Here is a 16,814-nt window from a genome sequence, read left to right on the forward strand (position 1 = left end):
TGGTGGGGCGTTGGGGAGAGTTATAGAACAAAGAGACCTAGGGGTACAGGTACATAGCTCCTTGAAAGTGGAGTCACAGGTAGACAGAGTGGTGAAGAAGGCATTCTGCATGCTTGGTTTCATTGGTCAGAACATGGAATACAGGAGTTGGGACGTCTTTTTGAAGTTGTACAAGACATTAGTAAGGCCACACTTGGAATACTGTGTACAGTTCTGGTCACCCTATTATAGAAATGCTATTATTAAACTAGAAAGAGTGCAGAAAAGATTTACTAGGATGCTAGTAAATCTGGAGAGGCTGGATAGACTGGGACTTTTTCTCTGGAGCGTAGGAGGCTTAGGGGTGATCTTATAGAGGTCTATAAAATAATAAGGGGCATAGATCAGCTAGATAGTCAATATCTTTTCCCAAAGGTAGGGGAGTCTAAAACTAGAGAGCATAGGTTTAAGGTGAGAGGGGAGAGATACAAAAGGATCCAGAGGGGCAATGTTTTCACACAGAGGGTGGTGAGTGTCTGGAACAAGCTGCCAGAGGTAGTAGTAGAGGCGGGTACAATTTTATCTTTTAAAAAGCATTTAGATAGTTACATGGGTACGATGGGTATAGAGGGATATGGGCCAAATGCGGACAATTGGGATTAGCTTAGGGGTTTTTAAAAAAAAAATAAGGGCGGCATGGACAAGTTGGGCCGAAGGGCTTGTTTCCATACTGTAAACCTCTATGACTCTATCACCCCTGTTCTGATGCTTTTATGACCAATAGATTGCTGTTAGGTAATGTTATCACATAACGTGCAGATAAGGCGGGTAAATGAGTCTACGATACAGATCAGCCATGATCTATCTGAACGGCAAGACCAGGCTTGCGAAGTTGAAAGGCCTATTCCTGCTCCTAAGACTCTCCTATGCGGCACCTTGTCAAAGGCCTTCTGGAAATCTAAATAAATCATGTCCACTGGTTCTTCTTTATATAACTTCTTTGTTACCTCCTCAAAGAACTCTAACAGATTTGTCAGATACGACCTCCCCTTGACAAAACCGTGCTGACTCAGTCCTACTTTATAATGCACTTCCAAGTATACTGCGATCTCACTTTGAATAATGGACTCTAAAATCTTGCCAATGACCAAAGTCAGGCTAACCGGCCTATAATTTCCCATCTGTTCTCTCCCTCCCTTCTTAAACAGCGGTGTTACATTAACTACTTTCCAGTCCTCTGGTACCCTTCCTGCCATGATGTGGAGATGCCGACGTTGGACTGGGGTAAACACAGTAAGAGTTTTAACTCTTTAAGAGTTAAAATTCTTACTGTGTTTACCCTTCCTGCCTCCAGTGATTCCTGAAAGATCACCACCAATGCCTCCGCAATTTCCTCAGCTATCTCTTTTAGAACCCTGGGGTGCAGTCCATCCAGTCCAGGTGATTTATCTACCTTTGGACCTTTCAGTTTCCTCAGAACCTTCTCCTTAGTGATGGCCACTACACTCACCTGTGCTCCCTGACTCTCCTGGAGCTTTGGCATCCCACTGGTGTCTTCCACCGTGAAGACTGTTGCAAAGTAACTATTCAGCTCCTCAAGCATTGCTTTGTTTCCTATTATTACTTCTCCAGCCTCATTTTCCAGTGGTCCAATGGCTATTTCTGCCTCTCTCTTACCTGTTATATATTGAAAAAAACTCTTCCTATCTTCTTTTATATTACTAGCTAACTTACACTCATATTTCATCTTCTCCTCCCTTATTGCTTTTTTAGTTGTCCTCTGCTCACTGTTAAGGGCTTCCCAATCCTCTGGCTTCCCACTTAATCCTTGCCACTTTGTATGCTTTTTCTTTTGCTTTTATGCTGTCCTTGACTTCCCTCGTCAGCCATGGATGTCTTGCCCTCCCTTTAGTGTGTTTGTTCCTCCTTGGGATGAATTTCTGTTGTGCCTCCCGAATAACTCTCAAAGACTCCTGCCATTGCTCTTCCACTGTCTTCCCTGCTAGGCTCCCTTTCCAATCAGCTCTGGCCAGCTCCTTCCTCATTTCTTTGTAGTTACCTTTGTTTAATTGTAATACTGTTACATCTGATCCCAACTTCTCCCTCTCAAACTGCAGGGTAAATTCTATCATATTGTGGTCACTGCTCCCGAAGGGTTCTTTCACCTTAAGTTCCCTAATCAAGTCTGCCTCATTCCACATCACCAAATCCAGAATTGCCTGTTTCCTAGTAGGTTCTGTCATAAGCTGCTCCAAAAAACCATCTCTTAGACATTCCACAAATTCCTTTTCTTGGGATCCACTACCTCCCTGATTTTCCCAGTCCACCTGCATATTGAAGTCCCCCATGATTATTGTAATATTGCCTTTTCTATCTCCTGATTTATTTTCTGCCCCACATCCTGACTACTGCTAGGGGGCCTGAACATAACTCCCATCAGGGTCTTTTTACCTTTGCGATTCCTCAACTCTACCCACAGAGATTCTATGCCTTCTGATCCTATATCACTTCTTGCTAAAGATTTAACTTCATTCCTTACTAACAATGCAACCCCGCCCCCTTTTCCCATCTGCCTATCCTGGGGGGGTGGTTCAGCCTGCCCGGGGGGGGGGGGGGGGGGGGGTGGGGTTGGGGCTGGCCCTGACACATCTGGGGTGTCTGTGATCAGTCCATGGGAGTTCGGAGAGGTAGCATTGCAGGGGTGGCGGAGCTGGCCAGTGATCAAAAGGCCAATCTCAGCATTGATAGATCGATGCTTGCGTAGTGGCCCACTCAGTGCTATGCTTCCGGCCTCTCCAGCGGGAATAGGCCCCACCTACCACTTTTCAGAGTGATTCACGTTAGTGCACTCTGCAGTGCAGAGAGTGTGGGAAATTCATTTTGAAAATCCCGCTGAAAAACCCAAAAGGATTTACTCCAGTTTTTAAGCAAATTCAACGCTTAGAATTCTTTTGGGAGAATCCCATCCTCTCTCTCTCGCAGATGCTGCCTGACCTGTTGAGTGATTCCAGCATTTCTTGTTTTGATTCCCTTTTTACTTCCTTACTTCAATCTATTTGGCTATTTCAGTTTTCTTCTGAGTTAGATCTGCTTCCTGGATGATTTGATTAATTTGACTTCTACTCTTTTGCAGTTTTGTTATAATAGAACCATAGTGTGATACAGCACATTGGCACATTGTGTCAGTGCCAACTCTTTGTAAGAACTGCCCAATTAGTCTCACTCTCTTGCTATTTCCGCAAAGCCCTCAAATCTTTTCTCTTTCAAATATCTATTCAATTCCCTTTTTAAAATGAATGTTGAACCTGCTTCCACCACCCTTGCAGGCAGTGCATTCCAGGTCATCGTAACACACCGCTTAATGAAAATACTCATCACAACTCTGGTTCTTTTGCCAATTATCCTAAATTAAATTTAAAAAGCAATAGCTTTTTGTAAACCAGGTAAAAATACTTCACCATGGTATATTTCAAATATCTGGCTGTGTAATATATTCCAAGCCTTGCATCTCTCTTTCTCAACCTTTCCACACTCCGACAGTGCATAGGTCAGACTTTTCTCTGTTTCTGTAGTTAATTATTCCTGGAACAGGTCGTTAAGTTTGACGCCAGGGGCTTATAGCCTGAGGGGCACATAGCCTGAGGGGCATTACACTATATCAAGCCTAGCCACACTCAAACTCACACACACAGTCAATCTAAGGGCAATTTAGTGTAGCCAATCTACCTAACCTGCATGTATTTAGACTGTGGGAGGAAACAGATCTGGGGAAAACCCACGCAGACATGGGGGGAACTTGCAAACTCCACACAGACAGACACCCAGGCTGGATTTGAACCTGGGTCCCTGGTGCTATGAAGCAGCACTTTATCCCTGTTACACTTTATTGATATAAAACAGTATATTTTTCATACACTCAGATCTCAGCTGGATTTGAGTGATGAAACATCAGTGCTCTGATCCAATCTCTTAATAACACCCTTCATCTGACAGATTTGAATGATGTACATTGCTTATCAGATCCTTAACAAATATTGCAATCATGATGTGATGAAACATTCACATGGAAAACTCTGATGGACAGTGAATGATAGGTAGACCACAGCAATATAATCCTGCGGTGATGGAGGGGGAGGGGCAGGGGATTAAGAATGAGGCACAATAATGAAGACAGGCAGAATATTTAAAGTACACTGTGCTCGGAAATCACTCTGTGGCACTTCACTAATTGGACGTTAGAAATTGCAGTGAATTTGTCACAATGCAGGGCAAAAAAGGCAGAACATATAATGTGGACTCTGGTAAAAATACAAGAAGAAACCAAAGTGAAGGGCAAAGGCGTGGAGTGCAGCACACCGTCATGGTTCAAGAGGCGGAGGCAATTTAGGCAGTGGTGGTCAGGCAATGCCAAGCTTTTATATATCTGCTGATTAGAGAAGGAAGGAAGGTTGAAGAATTAGGTTTGGAAACAGTGCTTTTGACAGACTTCTGGGGAAATAGAAGCAGCATAGCTGGAAAAGGAATAGAGGAAAAATCACAAATCTCACCAAGTGTAGGATAAAGTGGGGCGAAGCACATGTAGACAAGGTGGGATAGATTTCTGAGATGCTGCGTGTATTTTTATTGATCGCGAGGATCTGGCTGGAAATTGTATCATACAAGATCTTCATGAAACATTCTGTCACTTGAGGTTACATCTATGTAACTATGATGTTGAGAACTGTGCAGCATCAACACTTCATAGAATTAAAAAATGTTACAGCAGAGAGAGAAAGGCCATTTGGCCCACCCAGCTGCGTTGGCTGTCAACTGCTTACCCATTTAAGATTATTTTTGTTTGTTGTAAAGGTGTTGGCTGATGCTGTAATATGGATACCTGCTGTCCCACACTAAAATCCCAAATAACCACACTTCATGTGTGAGGTAGGCAGTCAGTGTCAGTCAGCCTGTTCAGCATGGAAGAGGCTGCAGAAACTCACTGCTGAACCTGAATCCTCTCCACATCTCTCAGATATAGAATCACGCATGCACATACACACACTTGGTGAATGGTTTTTTTCCCCTCCCTCATCTAGAGTCATTGAGGCAATTACAGCACTCTGTTTTGTTGCCTGAACAAGACAAGTTAAACCAGCGCAAATTGAGTGTTGAATCTAGGATATTTTGATCTGTATGGCTTAAAAGTACACAAACCAACCCTTTGGAGACACTACTGTTCATATCCCTCCAGTTTCAAAAACATTATTTCCCCCTACTTCTTGCTTTCTGTACTTTAATCAATTTCTTATCTATCCTGTCCCATTCACTTTAATATCTTGAGTCTTCATTTCATGAGAACAGAAGGAAGAGGAGCAAGAGTAGGCCATTCGGCCTCTTGAGGCTGCTCTGCAAGTCAATAAGATAGTGGCTGATCTGATTGGGGTCTCAACTCCAGTTTCCTGCCTGGTCCCCTATAACGCTGGGCTCCCTTGTTGATTAAAAATCTTCTCAACTCGGTCTTGAATATCTTTACTGACTCAGCCTCCACTGCTCTCCGGGGAAGAGAATTCCACAGACTGACGACGCTCTAAGTGACGACATTTCACCCTGCTTTCCGACCTCCCACTGAAGAAATGCTAGCTGGGGACACATGAAATCCCCAGTGCTGAGATTTCTCGATTCATGCTATCTGCCTTGGAAGCGAAAATTCAGGCTTCTGTGATTTATGTTGAAGGACCCATAGATCCCTCTGTACTGCAGTGTTCTATAGTCTCTCATTTAAATATTTTTCCTGCCAAAGTGGAAAATTTCACATTGTCCCACATTTTATTGCACCTGCCAACTTTTTTGCTGCTCACTTAAACCTATCTATATCCTTTTGCAGACTCTCTGTAGCCTCCTCACAACTTACTTTCCTACCTATCTGTGTATCATCAGCAAATTTGACTACAATACACTTGGTCTATTCCTCTAAGTCATAAACACAGCTCATAAATTGTTGAGGGCCCAGCACTGATCCCTGCGGCACTCTATTAGTAACAGTTTGTTATTTCTGAAAATGAGTCATTTATCCTGATACTGATTCTTGTTCGCCAGTCTTCTATCCATATTAATTTTTCTCCCCCAACACCATAAGCTTTTATTGTGTCTGGCAACGTTTTATGTGGCATCTTATCAAATGCCTTTTGAAAATACAAATACACTACATCTACTGTATCCCTTTTATCCACTCTGCTTTTTACAACTTTAAAGAGTTCTAATAAATTTGTCAAAGACGATTTCACAAAACTATGTTGACTCTGCCTGATTGGATTATGATTTTCTAAATGTCCTGCTACTCCCTCCTTCATAACGGATTCCAGCATTTCCCAATTTTCAGCATCATCAGTACTCTGCTTGCGGTATAATGGAACTGTTGGTCCTGTCACTTATCCTTTCTCCTTGTGTGGAAGTGCCTGGCTTCCACTTGGTAGCTGCCCAGGACTTGCAGAAGGGTGCCTACTTGCTAGAACCCATTCGTCGGATTGGCCACTGAGGATAGATAGTGGTTAAGGTGAAGGACGGTGAGCAAAACCATTAGCAAGCGGCACAATTGCATATTGAGGTGGGCACTTACGTTTGGAATGCTTATCACACAGCGCTGATGCCCGCATGTCACACAGTCGAATCGTCCCTTTACTGCTGCTGTACACAAACATGTTACACTGGTGCGGGTGAAATTCTGCCGCCGTGATCACCTCCGTCAGCTCTTCCATGTTGGCCGGCTTTATATCTACAATATCTGAAAGACCGTAATTTAAGGAAACAACCAGTTTCTAATACAATGTCCACAACCCCACTGCCATATACAAATATATAACATTATACTGAACACCCAGTGTCCTGGATTACTCAAATGGCAAATCAACTGGGGAATAGGTTTAGAGTTAATAACCACCATCTGTCATCACTTTACTGTGTGCAAATTGGCTGCCACGTTGCCCTGCACTACAACAGTGACTGTAAAATGTTCTTGGAGTGTTGATATCATGAAAGGCGCAATATAAATTCTTCATCTTTCTTTCCATTAAATTTAAAAGATCATAGAGTCTTAAGGGGGCTGGAATACAAAAGGGTGAAGTTAGTTCAACTGCATTAAAGCATAATATATGTAAGAATTTAATGCCCAGGGCATTGAGGGCAACTGTAGCATCTCAGATCACTGCCTCAGCATAGATTAGCTCACAAAGCCACAAAAAGGGACTCTGAATCTGGACATCTTGCACTTGGATGTCAGGGATAGGGTCACCAACCCTCCAGGATTTATAAAATTAATCTCCAGGACACTGCTTCAAACAATCCAGAGAAAAAAATATTGGGGCATTTATAAAATAAAATGTGCTTTACAAGAAAACAATTTGACCACTTTTGTTTACTAGTTATATCAGAAACAGGGCTCTTGGACCGACAGTTCAAGAATCGTCCAATTTGTTAACAAAGAATCTATTCACTTTCCCATTAGCTGTGGGACGACAATGCACAGGATGAATGTGCACTGTCGGTGAGAGGGCTAAATGGAGGCAGAGATCATGTGACAATACTTATATGAAAAAGTTCAGCCAGACCTGGCAAGCCGAATTGGAAGCTTTTGTCTCTGCTAGTCTGCTACTCCTTCAAAAGAAATCACGGAGTATACAACACAGAAAAAGGCCATTTGGCCCAACCAGCTCATGCTAGCATGAACTAGCAGCGCAGTGGCACAGTGGTTAGCATTGCTGCCTCACAGCATCCGGGATCGGTTTGATTCCCAGCTTCCTGGGTGGGATTGTTGTCGGTGTAGACTCGATGGGCCAAATGCCGTCTTTCTACACTGTAGGGTTTCTATGATTAATTCTCCACTCAAGCTTCTTCCACCTTCCCCATCTAAGTATAGAAGCAAAGACATTTGCTGTCACTATCATTATGTTCTAAAAGTTACCTGTGGTCCAAAAACGATATTAAAATCTAAAACTGGCATACAACAAATTCTATAAAATGGTGAACCAGAGTGTATTTATTAGCAGGCTTAATTTTTCTCCCATCTGTCAATACGTCAACACACACTTGACAGTAATAATATGAAAGAAATCAAATGAAGCTAAGAGTTCAGAGAAAGTGGTCTAAATGATAATGGAAAACATAGTTTCCACCCTTGAAACCTCTTAAAAATGATCTTTTTGAAAGGATGCCAAATTTCAAAAGGAACAACAATTATATTGCTCGAGAAAAGGAGTGCTGATTGGTTGGCAAGTTGACTATGACTGGTTGAGACATCGGCATCGCTGATATACCAGGGAGCTATTGTCCCCTATGCTTTTGTTTGTTCAAAAAAGGTGCAATGTCTGGATATATTCCTTTTGCCTGCAGAGGACAGGTCCTTACATACGAATGTATGTAGTTTCCAGCAAGTGTAAGTAAACTTTGATAATCTTAAATTGTTGTCAGTATAATTCTTAGCACACGACAATACATCAGAGCTGATTTGCCAATCAATCAGCATCTCATCCCGTCTGTTGTTCGCTTTGGAATTTGGCATTCTTGCATTTGTCCTGATGAGTGCAAGACAAAAAACTTCAACACCATATCTCTTTTTCAGCAATTCTCATGTTCTGTCCTACCAGGGTGACAATATGATTTTCCTAGTTCTATTTTTACCCTTTATCACAGGATATATCACAAAATAATACTACCTTTGTCTATATAGATTTAAAACAGCAAGCCTGCTGCACTAACTTTCTGCTGGAGTTGAAAGAGCAAAGGATAACCTCTTAAGTAGTTTCATTCCTTGCAAGGATTTCTCATTCTCATAAAAAGAGATAAATTAAAAAGTCAGTCACAGTAGCAGAGATGCAAGCGAAGCCTTGGGGCAAACCCATTCCCATGTTCGATCATGCCGCAGCTCTGAGTACTACAGGGCCCTCTAAATCCACTTACTATTGATCATGATTTTAATTGCTCCTCTCACTCGCACTGGATACAAAGGGGCTGGTGTCAGATGGAACAAAACCTGTTACCAGAGAATCAGCATCAATAATTACCATCATAAATCAGGGGCTGTCAGTGACACGTGTGAGTCCCCTCACACAATACCGGGATCGAGATGGGATGAGGTCATTAAATTTCCCAGCACACCTGCCATGATTGACATGGGGGAGGGTAAGAGTGATACAACAAAAGGGATTTCCTGAAAGAAAGTAAGTTGAAAAGCAAGTTTGATTAACCCTGAGCTACTTGCATTGTAAGAAGTTTAACAACACCAGGTTAAAGTCCAACAGGTTTATTTAATGATCATTATTCATGTAAATTGAGTTTGTGTCTTTATATGCTCTGTTTGTGAACAGAATTCCCACTCACCTGAAGAAGGGGCTTGCAGCTCCGAAAGCTTGTGTGGCTTTTGCTACCAAATAAACCTGTTGGACTTTAACCTGGTGTTGTTAAACTTCTTACTGTGTTTACCCCAGTCCAACGCCGGCATCTCCACATCATGACTACTTGCATTGACAGGACAAAACATTTTCCTTCCAAATGCAAAGGAGATCAAGGAGGAAAGGGGCTTGTGGGGGAGAAGGAGGGTGATCGGTTGCAGGGAGGTGGCTCTCAGTGGCACAGAACCTTCATTTGCTTCATCTCTGGCCCCAACATAATTCAGGATTCTATCAGGTGCAACCATCTGCCACTCTTCCATTGATCTCAGTCACAGTAACATGAAAAAATTGCTTATTGATGCAAAACCTTCTGCAGTTGAAGGATACTGAAGCTTCGGTTGGTAATCTCCAGGTGCCAAAGATTTATCCTCAAGTCATCAGCTGACATGTATGTCTCATAGTCGCTATTTACTGATATGGAGTTGATGTGATATGTATGAGCATTGGCAAACACTCTTCTAGGGCTGGCCTCCACCATCAAATCCATGGGCCTCAGCACTGGCACCTGGGGACAAGAACATACATCAGTCTGAGAAACGAAGTGCAGAGCTTAATAATATATCAGGCCAACCAACATTGTACTCCAGCATTGTGTTCCCACTACACACTCATCAAAGGGAAGTGATATCTCCACATAATCTGTACACGGAGTGTGTGGCACAGAAACTCTGCTCTAGTTTACATTCCACACAAGCCTCCTACAACCTGTTCGATTTCATAGAATCATAGAATCCTACAGTGCAGAAGGAGGCCATTTGGCCCATCAAGTCTGCACTGACAACAATCCCACCCAGGCCCACATATTACCCTGCTAATCCCCTTGACACCAAGGGACAATTTGGCATGGTCAATCAACCTGACGTGCACATTTTTGGAGTGTGGGAGGAAACTGAAGCATCTGGAGGAAACCCACGCAGACACGGGGAGAATGAGCAAACTCCACACAGACAGTGACCTGAGGCTGGAATTGAACCCGGTCCCTGGCACTGTGAGGCAGCAGTGCAAACCACTGTGCCACCATGCTGCCCATTTAACCCAATCAATATATCTATTCCTTTCCCTCGCATGAAGTTGTCTAGCTTTGCCTTAAAGGCATCTATATGAACATACAAATGAACCTACGCATTAGAAGCAGAAGTAAGCCATTTGGCCCCTCGAGCCTGCGCCTCCATTCAATCTGATTGAGGCCTCAACTCCACATTCCACCTATCCCCGATAGATTCTTGACTAACAAGGGAGTCAAAAGTTATCTACCTCTGCCTTAGAAATATTTACTGATCCTGCCCCCACTGCTCTCCGGGGAAGACAGTTTCAAAGATCTACACTATTCCCCTCAACTACTCTTCTTGATAGTGAGTTACACTGTATGTCTTACATGTTGGAGATGGGACAGGGCTAACCCACCATCGATGGTGGTAGGAAAAGAAAAAAAGAGGCAAAAGACAGAAGGTGGAAGAAGTTGAGGGGAAAGAGAAAATAAGAAAGGAAAGAACATACTAATGTCTCTACAAGCCATGCGACACAACACACTTTCAGATGCAGATTGATCCTTCAGGTATAGGATCAGCACAAAGTGTCACGATGCTGCGTGGTGTTGACTGACAGGCAATCCTTGGGGAAAGAGTTGGGAGTTGGGGAGAGGGCGGAAGGACACATTGGTTTATAATTTGTGAAGTTTGGGAGGATGGGAGTGGGGGGAGGTGGGGGGGGCAGGTGGAGGGGGGATGGTGGAGGAGTCCACAATGGCACATCATCACCAGCAGCGGAAACAGGTGGCAAGGACAAAGTAGAACATTCCTGCATAACCATTAAACAAAAGGTGATTATTCTTTCTCTGGATGTGGATATCACTGAAAAGGTCAGCATTTATTGCTCAATTCTAGTTGCCTCGATTAAACTGATTGGTTTCCCAGGACACTTTAGGGAAAAGTGAGATTTAACACACTGATCTGGCACTAATTACATCTAGATCAGGCTAGGTAAGGGCAGCAGGTATTCCCCAAAGAACATTAAGGAACTTATTGGGTTTTTACAATAATTCGACAGCTTCATGATCACTTTTACTGATACCAATGTTTTAATTCCATATTTTTAAACTGAATTCAAACTCTCAAACTACCATGTTGGGATTTGAATCCTCAATCTCTGGTTGATTAGTCCACTTCTCTGGGTTACTAATCCAATCACATAAACCACTGCTCTATTGTAATGAAACAAGGGGCATAGAAATGAAAAGGGCAGGTAAATGTCACCTGTTGGAGTGTATTACTTGCCTATTATAAAACTTGCCGAAAGTTCAACTCTCTGGGCCCGATATTACCATCAAATTGCGCCCGTTTTCAGACGTGGAAACTTGGTAAAGTCAGGCGTGAGGCACCCGCCTCTGTGTCGGTTCCCTCTTCACCAAGGCCTGAAAGTGGTCACGATGGAACTGCACCCAAAATGGGCACGACAGCCATTTAAATGCATTTGCATGCATTTAACTTGACTGAATGAGCACTTCCCTCTTTACCACCGCGTTTACCCCTCCAGAATCCACGCGAAACAGGCATGCTCCACAAGTTAGTGATGAGGTAAGGGCCGAGCGTCCGACGGCTCTCTGCTTTAGATCAGTTGGGGGGGGGGGTCCACTGCCACTGTGCCTGAGATCACTGAGGGGGAAGGGGGGGGTCCGCTGCCACTGTGCCTGAGATCAATGAGGGGGAGGGGTGTCCGCTTCCACTCTGCCTGTGATCAGTGAGGGGGAAGGGGGGGGGTCCGCTGCCACTGTGCCTGAGATCAATGAGGGGGAAGGGGGGAGGAACCCATGATCGGTCTGGGTGGCGAAGGGGCTGGGGGATAAGGGGGTCAGTAATGTTGTGGGGGTGGGGCAATGTTTATGGGGGCCAGGAGGATGCATTATCCGGCCCGGGAGCGATGTGGCAGGGGAGCGGCATTCTTTCATTTTCTTTTCCTACGCATGCGCAGTTGGAGGCGCCGATTGGAGTTGCAGGATTTTGGGCGCGTTAAGCCCTGCCCACAGGCTTGTACAGCGCAATTTGGAATTGCTGATATTTTTTCAGGCAGAATGCATGAGGGGGTGCGTATGGGGCGTCTAAAAGTCAGATCTGAAACACTCCAAGTTTCAAGTCCGCCCAGCACTTAGAATCAAAATGGCAAAATAGGGCCCTCTGACTCCAATCAGGAAGCACTCAGGCAGATTTGATAATGGATAAATTGTGTGTTCTGATAGAGATTTCTGCCCAGGCTGTAAGGGTGCAAATTCAGTGGCACTGTCCTTAGTTAAGAAATTCCATATCACAGTTACAAAAAAAGACTTAACAGCTCAGTTGATTAAATTCTCTGTCTCATTACAAGATTGAGAAAAATTGTAGGGTTTCATGTTTGATGTATGGTAGGGTAAGGGGGACACGATGGGGTTGGGGAGGTAAGGAGGGAAGAAAAATTACATTTGGTCTCTGGGCTGGAGCAGAGGAAAGACTAAAGATTTGATTTGATTTATTATTGTCACATGTATTAACATAGTGAAAAGTATTGTTTCTTGCGCACTCTACAAGAAGGAAAGAAGAGAGTGCAGAATGTAGTGTTACAGTCATAGCTAGGGTGTAGAGAAAGATCAACTTAATGCAAGGTAAGTCCATTCAAAAGTCTGATGGCAGCAGGGAAGAAGCTGTTCTTGAGTCGGTTGGTACGTGACCTCAGACTTTTGTATCTTTTTCCCGATGGAAGAAGGTGGAAGAGAGAATGTCCGGGGAGCGTGGGGTCCTTAATTATGTTGGCTGCTTTGCCAAGGCAGCAGGAAGTGTAGACAGAGTCAGTGGATGGGAGGCTGGTTTGCGTGATGGATTGGGCTACATTCACGACCTTCCAGTGATCATCCAGATCATCCAGTGCTACCTGCTCCTGATCATTCGTCAGTGATCCCTGCTGGAAAGTTCAGTCATGCATGGCTCTTGGTTGAGGTCGGGATTTGGCTCACCTGAGAGGTCTTCATACTGTTAAATCCAGTCAACCCTTGCATTCTGGACCCGTACGCACATAGATGCACAGTGAATATGGGGGAAGAGGGCACGAGTGGATGCAGCACCCAGTGCCAGCCAGGAATTTCAGGAGAGGAGGGGATAAAGATAGAGAAGCTAGGGTAAGGGTAGGAAATGGGAAAGCTTTTACTGTAGTGGGTGGGGCACTCAATGATGGTGAAATTTCTCAATGATTGGTGTTCACTTTATTTTAAACAATTCCAAACAAAAATCAAGAACAGATGTTGCAATTATTGAGTAAGAGTTGCTTTAAAACAATACCAAATTTTAAAAAGCTTTAACAAACCAGCTGAAATGATCACCTTTAATTCAAAACAATTTCCTCATAAGAGCTTGCAGTCTATTCAAGTTTCACTTTCCTAATTATCTAGAACATGAACTTCCAACTCAGTCTTGGGAGGCATTTTGTGTTTGCAAGAGTGATTATGAGTGTGTGTGTTACTATGAGCCGGTGTATGGGAACATGAGAGTGTGTATATACAACTATGAGTCTGTATGGGAGTGCATGTATGCAAGTATCTGTGCGAGTATGAGTGTGTGTATACACGCGTTAGTATGAGTGCATGTGCGCAAGCATGAGAATGTGTGGGTGGACATGATTGAGTGCTTTAATGCAGAAATACCCATCTCAGAGTGTTGAGGCACAGGGCAGGATTTTCTGGTCCGTCCAGCCGCGGGATCCTCTGGTTCCGCTGAAGTTGACCCCTCGCGGCAGATTCCCTGGTGATGGGGGTGGGTGAGCAGAAACTCAAGAGACTTTGGCGGGACCGGACAATCCCATCTGCAGTCAATGGTTCACCACATCCACCGTGGGAAAACTCTCTGCAGCAAGGCCGGAAAATCCTGGCCACAGATTCTGGGTAGTCGTTAGAATGCCAAGGGTGGAGTGACAGCAGAGCATGAAACCTGCCAGCCCTCTATCTGCGCTATGGATGAGAGAGGCACGCAGGCTAATGTGGTGTGACAAAAATCAATGATGCATCATTCGGCATGGTTGGACATTGCCGAGTGCCTGAGAAAGCAGCTTGAGCTGTTTATTCTGAGAGGAGGCAAACCCAACTGTCAGTCAGGCAGTCACCTCTGTAAGGCAAGGGCATCAAAAGCTCGCTGGTGAAATGTACTGGCAAGACTGAGACAGTTCTTACTAAATTATTGAATGAAACCCAATGACCCATCTCTAATTAGTCATGCAACTTCAAAGGTCTCTGAGCACAATGAATCAAGTACTGATCTGTTTAACATGGCTGTCAGACAGTGCACACGCCAGAGCAAGATGAATTACCTTTAACAAATAACCTATGCTATTTTGCATTACCCAGTTATACTGCACTAGTCCACGTCTGGGGAGATTCTACCAGCACACTATTAGAGTGGCCACAAAGAAAAGAAGTTCATTCTCTTTTTGCTAATTCCTCTTTTACTTTAGTCTCAAATCTATCCCTATTCCCAAAACTCTTAACATCACCCTGGCTGACAGGAGATCTATCCTGGGATCTGATTAACTTGCTGACTATTTGGGGAATTTCTTTCATTGCTTTTATAAAGGAATAATAGGCTGTTTTGGACAAGATAGTAAAGCACAACACAGGGCTAACTTATCTGTTGGATGTCAACAATGCCATGGCACAATCTGAATAGGGGTAGGGGGTTACCCCTGGTCCTTGGGCAGCATTCCTCCCTCAGCCAAGGCCACAGGTGAAATATTCATCGATGCTGCTGGAGATGTTGTGCATGTTTGTCTATTGTAGCAAGTCCTAAAATAATTCATTGGATGAAATGCTTCGAGATTTTTTGAAGTCCTGATGACTGATTGTTGCTGCCATGAGTTAATTTGCTGGTTTGTGGAATCTTGTTGTGTACAAATTAACTGCTGTGCTTCCTTACTCTGCAACAGTGCACTTCAAAATTAATTCATTAGCTGAAGCGCTATATGGCAGGAGTTTCCAAACCGGGGTCCATGAAGGGTCTCCAGGGGGTCTGTGGAGCTGGCAGTCGCCACGTGGCCGGAAAACACTGGTTTGAAAGGAGCAATTTCAAAAATAATCACCCCAATGAAATAGGCCAATCAGAGCAAGGGCTCTTGGAGCACTTGATCTTAGAGGCATTTTTCTGATTAGCTCATTTGATTTATTCCAAATTGCTGTTGCTGGGCCGATAAACCCATGGCCAACTGCAAGGATTGATACTGAGAATTGAGCTGGCAGCAAAAAGCGGTGAGGCGCCCCGGAGAGGTGAGTGTGAGACAGCAGGGTGTGTGTGTGGTGTGTGTGTGAGGGGACGAGTGAGTGAGTGAGTGAGTGAGTGAGTGTGTGTGTATGAATGTATGAGAGAGAGAGAGGGGATAAGTGAGTGTGTGTGAGAGAGAGAGAGAGAGAGAGAGATGATGAGTGTGAGAGGGGATGAGTGTGTGTGCGTGTGAGAGGGAGGTGTGCGTATGATGTGTCTATGTAGTGTGTGAGTGTGAGAGACGCGAGTGTGTGTGGTATATGTGTGCGTGAAAGTGAGAGAGAGAGACATGAGTGTGAGTGAATGATGGGGAGAGATGCGAGGGAGAGAGGTGTGTGCGTCCAATATGTGGATCAGCTTTCCAGCATCATTCCTTCTATTAAAAAGACAAAAGTTTTTTTTAAATAAGAGAACTTTTTAATCATGATAAGATTATCCACTCCTAAAGTGGACATTACTTCCAGGGATTAATTTTAGGGGTTGGCTAGGCCAGGGATTAATGTGCCAGGGCAAAGTAGTTGGTGAACGTATTTGTGACTGTGTGCCTCTTCCTAATTCCTAATTATCGCAGAGATGTAACTAGGAAAGGCTTGTTTACATTTGATTACTGTGTTCACACCTCTTTTGCAACATCAACATTATGGGGTTCCCTGTTGCGCTTGGGAGATTACTAGGGGTCCCCCAGCTCAAAGTTTGGGAAACCCTGCTATAGGGTGTGCTGAGAATATGGAAGATGTAATAGAAATGTCGGATCTTGAGATGTTATATGAATATTAGAATTGCTCATTTTTAAAATATATTATTTCATGGGATATAGGTATCGCTGGCAATTACCAGCATTTGTTGTCCATCCTTAATTATCCTTGAACAGAGTGGCTTGCTAGGCCATTTCAGAGGGAAGTTAAGAGTCAACCACATTGTTGTGGGTCTGGAGTCACATGTAGACCAGACCAGGTAAGGATGGCAGATTTTCTTCCCTAAAGGACATTAGTGAAGCAGATGAGCTTTTATGATAATCAACAATGGTTTAATGGTCACCATCATTACTGAATTCAAATTCCACCATCTGCTATGGTGGGATTCGAACCTAGGCCCCCAGAACACCATGCCAACTTTGGTTATGGGGATGAGCTGTCCATACCCCACA

General features: G+C 43.9%; 1 protein-coding gene across 1 annotated transcript in view; it reads right to left on the reverse strand.

Annotated features, from left to right (window-relative positions):
• ppp2r2bb (protein phosphatase 2, regulatory subunit B, beta b) overlaps positions 1-16,814 on the reverse strand; it is a 232,351-nt gene that overhangs the window by 30,687 nt on the left and 184,850 nt on the right. The window contains exons 5-6 of the mRNA XM_078231655.1: positions 9,729-9,906; positions 6,575-6,739 (exon numbers count right to left, since the gene is read on the reverse strand). Of these exons, the coding sequence (XP_078087781.1) occupies positions 6,575-6,739; positions 9,729-9,906 (343 nt within the window). The remainder of the gene's footprint in view (positions 1-6,574; positions 6,740-9,728; positions 9,907-16,814) is intronic.

The sequence above is a fragment of the Mustelus asterias genome, chromosome 16 (assembly GCF_964213995.1).
Source record: "Mustelus asterias chromosome 16, sMusAst1.hap1.1, whole genome shotgun sequence".
Lineage (NCBI taxonomy): Eukaryota > Metazoa > Chordata > Chondrichthyes > Carcharhiniformes > Triakidae > Mustelus > Mustelus asterias.